Source organism: Alligator sinensis, unplaced genomic scaffold (assembly GCF_000455745.1).
Source record: "Alligator sinensis unplaced genomic scaffold, ASM45574v1 scaffold1191_1, whole genome shotgun sequence".
NCBI classification, from domain to species: Eukaryota; Metazoa; Chordata; order Crocodylia; family Alligatoridae; genus Alligator; species Alligator sinensis.
In genome coordinates this window covers 143,919-150,158 of record NW_005843133.1, presented here as the reverse complement: position 1 = coordinate 150,158, position 6,240 = coordinate 143,919, and the positions used below count along the sequence as shown (strand labels likewise).

General features: G+C 46.2%; 1 protein-coding gene across 2 annotated transcripts in view; it reads left to right on the top strand.

Moving 5' to 3' along the window:
* The window catches only part of DIAPH1 (diaphanous related formin 1), a 101,658-nt gene extending 96,434 nt beyond the window's left edge, over window positions 1-5,224 (top strand). For both annotated transcript variants that reach the window (XM_014526713.2, XM_025193934.1), the window contains one exon: window positions 1,082-5,224. In XM_014526713.2, coding sequence (XP_014382199.1) covers window positions 1,082-1,242 — 161 coding nt within the window. In that variant the 3' untranslated portion in view covers window positions 1,243-5,224. The remainder of the gene's footprint in view (window positions 1-1,081) is intronic.
* Window positions 5,225-6,240: the final 1,016 nt, after the last annotated feature.

The window sequence follows — 6,240 nt, the reverse complement described above, 5'->3', positions numbered from 1 at the left end:
CAGGGCATGGTAGCTGTTCTGATTCAGGGCTCTTTGCTTGACTGAGCCTCAGCAGTGAACTCCATGAAGCTTTCACCCTTGTGATCTGGAGAAACTCAGGTCTTGAGTGTAAAGAGACATCTTAAGGGATACGCAATATCTAGACGTTGTGTCATTAGGATGTCGTATGTCATTTGTAGGTGAAAGATGGTGGTGTTTCTCCATTTTACTGTGATATCTAGGTAGCACAATAAGGCATGAAAGGATTACAAGGGGTGTAAGGGTCTGTCAAAATTTTGTAGTGAACCAGGAAATAGCACCCTCCATTTGGCCATTGTGTGTTACCTTTCCCCACTCTTCCTTTGCTGGGTGTGTCAGGCCTCCCCTTAGAGTGTCCAAGCACAAGAGGTAGGGAGTTATTTGTTCTGTGAAACTGCTAGCTTTTAGTCTTGTTCTCTTCTGTGGACTTCCCTTGCTAGTGTGTAGAGACAACCTTAAACTCAGCTTCTGAAATTTGTTATTTTAATTCAGGATGCATGCCCCTTCCCAACATTCAGCCTTTGGACCAGAAAGTGGATACTGGCAATGCTCAACTAGCTCCCTAAAAGTAATGAGTTCTGAAAACGCACTCGATGACTTGCCTGACTCCTGTGCAGTGGATGGCTAATTCTTGCATTTCCCGCTTTCATGTAGTCTCCCATATGCCACCAAGCCAGAGTGTTGTTATTACACTCCTTTCTAAGTGGCCCATCCCTGTGCTATCTGAAATTGTAGCATGGTTTTCTGTGCTACATCCTGTGGGTTATGGGACAGTCTGTTTATAAATGTTGCTCCCATTCAAGCAGTACATGCATCATGGCTCCAGGCCCTTTATGAAGGATCCCCTGATATTTCAAGGGCTCTGAATGCTTTAATTGTATTGAAACAGCAATTCTGTAGGGTTGTTCCAGGACATCATGCATCAGCCTGTTCTTCTCAGTCCCTGGCAGCCATGCCAGATTGCAGCTCTAGTCAGCCAACCTGAAGGACAGTGACCTGCAACCAAGCAAGTATGCACCAATGTATCCCTGAGCTAGTTTCTCACAGTCTTTTTCTCTTACAGCAAACAGGAAAGCTGGCTGTGCTGTCACCTCATTGCTAGCCTCGGAGCTGACAAAGGATGAGGCGCTAAGTGCAGTACCACGCAAGATGGCAAAGAATGAGTTGGCAGCCGATGGAGGAGTCCATGATGAAGCCATGGAGATGATCAGCCGTTCAAGCTAGACCTGGGTGATGGATTAGGGCTGAAATCTGCAGGACTGAAAAAAAATGTGCAAAGGAAGCAAAATACACTGGGTCACTTTGCAGTCTTTTGGCCTGGGCCTGAGGGGTAGTGTAATTTCCTTCTTGCTCTTAGGCCTGCTTGTGCCAGCTTTTTGGCCTTTTGTTTTTGTTCTCTAGATCATCTCCAATCTTCAGTCTGCCTCTCAGATTACAAGGCATAATGCTTTAGCTGAATGTAAGCCATGCTTTCAGAGCAAAGGTGAGAGACACTGGTTTAGCCCTCCTTTCTCTGCAGGAGTATGGTAGAGCATACTGGGAGGTAAGGGGTGTAGAGGGAGGGATTAGAAGCCACCACCCCACCTACACATATCCCTGCATTGGGTGTTGCCAAAGCAGGAACTTTACAAGCTGCCTTAACCCGAACTTTTTAAAGTATCTCTAATTTTGGGACTTGCTGCTGAGCCAGGCCAGCCAAAAGCTCCATTTCCCCACGAGACTGACCTCCAGCAGTGCTGGAGGTTCTCAACCTGCTTCCTTATCCATCTCTATGTGGGAGGAAATTTTGTAGGTCAGTTTAGCTGAACTTCAGTTTCTCCAACTGCTGGGTTGTGTTCTTGTACCCAGCACCTTCTCTTGTGCCCTCTTTCTACCACATGCTAGGAAAGGAAGTGACACCTGAGGTGGGAAGCGCTGTCCTTGTCTCCCTCAGGACCTGCCACTTTCCTGCTCATCCCAGATCCTTTTTCTGCTTGTTACATTTATTCTAGCATCTCTTCAGCTGAGCCTTCCTGCCACTGGAACTAATGTCATAGCAGTGATTACTCAAGAGGAAACAGGTGAAGTATTCACTGCTGATAGGCTGTTGGGCAGGAAGCTGTTCTAGTGCAGTAGCTGCCTCTGCATGTTTTGGAACCAAGAAGAATAAAAGTTAGGTGTATTCTGTGTTGCTCAATGTCCTACAAAAGCATTTGCTGCAGCCCCAAAGCAGCCTCTGCTTGGAATGAAGCTGGGGCTGCAGTTCTCTGCAGTGTACAGTCTGCACAGCACACTCCTTTGGAAAGCATATGATCTTTTGGAGAAAATCTCTTGTGGCTGCAGCTTGAGCCCCACCCAGGCTTATCAAGTCTGCTTGCTTCAGCTGTTGTGTTGTGCCATGCAGAGGAACTTCCTATCTCCTTGCCATGGTGATAGACAGATGGAGGCTCCTTCTGACTGAGAAGTCACTTTGCAAATGTATCTATTTTTGTATCAAATTTTGTTTTAAAAGGAAATTTTAATGTACAGTGAAAATAACTAAAACATTTGCATGTTCCTGGAGTCCCCTCCGTGCACCATGTGCATTTTGCTGCCAGCTGTGGGATGGTGGAAGTAACCACCTACAGCACTGCACTGCGTTCTGTTGTCCCCAGAGCATAAAGGAGCTGGCCATTCACTGCGCTGTGTGTGGCTACTGTCCCCTTGCCTAGAGGGGCTGCTTCACCTATGTACTAGGGAGAGCTTATCCATCATGTGCATGCAATAGAGGAATTCAAATGCTGGCTCTAGTTTTATCTCACAGGTGTGAGATGATCTATAATATGATGTATTTTATCACCCAGGGGCTGCTAGCCCAGGCTAAGGATGTTGGGCAAGCAAGGGGTGGAGCTGTGCTTGACATCCTGAAGCAGAGGGAGAGCAGGCAGGAGCCCTTTTCTGGCAGCATCCCAACTGCTTGCCTTAATGTCATCTGTTGGTATAGGAGCTGGGAATGTGAATAGTGCAAACTCAGCTTTGGGCCCCTGTGTTACTGGGGTTTTGGTGTCATCTAATTTAATATATTAACGGAGACACATTTTATTGTGGTCTAAGTGCTGGAGTGATCTCTAATAGTCCAGAGTAGTCTGAGCCTTGCACACATCTCCGTGGCTACTTCAGCTGTTGCACCTGTGAGCTTTCTATACGCATGGAATGGATGAACATGATGGCTTTTCATGCATTTGTATAGCATGAGTGCCCCAATATTGTGCACTTCTCACAGTGTGTAATTATTTGATCTGTTGGGCTTGAGACCATGCCCTGGCTTCAGGCATAGCCATCCCAGGGCCTTGCAGGAGATTTCCGTTCTCTGAGAGATTCCTGCTTTGCAGCTTGGGGTCACAATGATAGAATCACATCTCTACATTTGACAGCTAGCAAATTAGACGGGTATTGTTCTGCCTGTAGTATCCCTTGGCACTTCCACAGAGGAGTAGTAATGGGCCTGCAGACTCTGGGATATGTCTGGGGCTTAGCGGAAAGGGTTGTTGAGGCTGCAGCATTTGGGGCTCACATCTGGGGAGAGGAACTTGGGGAGCATAAATGAGGAAAATTAGCCCCAATGGACTCTCGTGGTATCTGCTACTCCCCAACAAGAGGGAGAAACAAATGCTACAAGTGAAGGAGTGAAGGTCTTTTTTTGCAGGTGCCTGGATAGATGCTGCCAAAGATTAGGTTTAATACTGCCTTCTCCCCTCCTGAGCCAAAGGTGTCATGCCCAGAGGTTTTGCAGCTTTTATTTGTTAACTACTTTTGTTTAAAAAAAGACCATTCCATTTCCAAACTGCTTTGGGTGTTTCCTGGGACTTGTGATCAGCTCTGATTATTTGGTTTGAAATGTTAATAAACAGTTGAAACTGTGCAGGGTTCTCAGCCTCCCATTTCCTTTCATTAACAGCATGGCATAGCTGGGCCCCCTGCCATGATACAATGGCAAAGGGTGTCCTGGAAGTAGATGCTGTGTTCCCCAGCTGAACTAGAGCAAATGTGGAGGGGCAGTTTCAGGACAGCATACTTGCCTGCTCACTCCTCTCTTCCTCTCTGTTTTGGTCAGTGTACAAGGAAGCTGGCAGTGTTCCAGGCATGTGTATGCTCGTGGCCATCACGTGGAACCACAGTTCTTTTGCTTGTGGCAATGTGCATAGTCAGCCACTTTATTGTGGATGAGATATTGGAAATCAGCTTTCCAATACTTTAGCCCCACGTCCCATATGTTCTCTCTCATTCTAGTCCATCCCCATGTGCTAGGGTACCTTCATTAGGTCCACTGGTGCATGATTAGTGACTGTTTCAGAGGGAATCAGAAAAATTGAGTTGGTAAGGTGCCTGTTGCCTCAAAGTGGTCCCGTTACAGGAGGCAGGGGCTCTTCTCTCAGAAATTCAATCTTGAGGGAAGAGAAAAGAAATTATTGAATTTTCAGTCTAGGAAAGGAAGAAGCGCTAGGTGGTATCCCTTTCCCTCAGCCCAAGGCAGTTGGTAACAGGACTGGAGGAAAACACAGGTTGCCAGAAGTGGAAAATTTGCCCCGATTCTTGAGGCTAAGCAATGGACATGAAAATTAATCAGGTTCCTTCACCAGGGTTTGTGGGACACAAGGATTGGCCCCACCCTCTAATCACAGAGAGCTATGCCTCTGCTAGCTGCTGACTTCCCCACCCTAGCACAATGAGTTTTTTCCCCCTGGAAAAGAACAGGTACTTTACTAAACAGGATAGACATGGGCAGTCGGTTTTACTGCATCATTGTCCTGGACAGCTCAAAGTTTGTCTTGGAGATAATGCTAGCTTTGAGGGGTGTGAATTGCCATGGTTTAACCACTAAAGTCAGAGGGCCACAGGCACTGCCGTCTGGGGAACACGCAAGCTGCTTCAAATGTTGGCAGCTTAAACCTGGGCAGATTTATTTCCTTCATATGGGCAAGATCATGGCAGCTGGATACAAGTGTTCACAAGGGACACCAGAAGGCCACAGTGTGAGGCAAATACAGAAGAGCTCAGCAGCATGCAGTTTGGACATGTGGAGCCTCCCATGGTGCTGTAAGGGTTTCCTGGGTTTAAAGCCCCTTTTCATGATTATGGAACTGGGGAAGAGTGGCTAGTTTGGCTGCTCTGTGATATCACCGCACATGTTGGTTTTCTCTATTTGTACAAAAAAATGGAAAAATAAAAGTTATTTTGAGTACAAAAAGCTGCTTGTGATTCTTACCTTTTTCTACTTCTTACCATGGCTTGCTTTATGCCTTCTCAGTCCACAGTGTAGTTACAGTAAACATCTGGATTGCAGCACTCCAGTTATTAAACATGACCTCTGTCAAACTTGAGCTGTAGCCCTGCCTGAGGAACATAACTGTCTATTGCCAGCTGCACTGCAATTGGCTGACCCCCTGCATCATATTCTAGGGCTGAGGAATTGCACTGCAACTTCGGGAATACCTTTTGACTGTCTGACCCTCATTAGCCCTTCCATCTAGGCAACTTGGTGCAGCTAGGCTTTAAATTTGAACAACAGTAACAAAAGCTGTGAATATTTTTCCTTCCAGAAAAGTAAACTGGCAACATTATTATGGACATGCAGCATCTCATTAAGTGTCTCATTATCAGGTAAGTGATGGTGGAAGAGCAGCTGAGATGCTTACCTGTCAGAAAAATCACTCAAACCAAAAACCAAGCATAAGACTATTTAAATTGTGGAAGACTGAGAAAAAAATCAGCCAGAGTTGCCCAAAATATTTTGATCTTTGTTTTTCGGCAAAAAAGAGCAGGGAAAAAGTGACTGCAGTGATACACACATCCTTGAACCATGTATAAGCCCTAGTACAGCTTCTTAGTCTGGCTGATGTGCTTTTGGGTTGTTTTTTTTTTTGATGGATCAAATCTTAAAGCTAAGCTCAATGACCCCTTAAGTCAGGTCTTAAGGGTTCATTTACATGAGACATTTACTGCAGAGTTGACTAATTAGCTCTGCAGTAAACATCTTGGTGCCTACATTTGTGGTCATAGGTGATGCAAGGGGGTGGGCACGGAGGGCACATGCCCCCACGAATTTGTGCCAACAGTGGGGAATGGTTGCAGCTCAGCCAAAGCCAGCACCTGGCAGCAGCAGGGGTGGTGGTGACATAGTTGTGCCTGCACACTGTCAACTCTTATGCGCCATCTGTGCATGCAGCCCTATTAGGCTGCAGGAAACCAATGAATTCTGCAGCA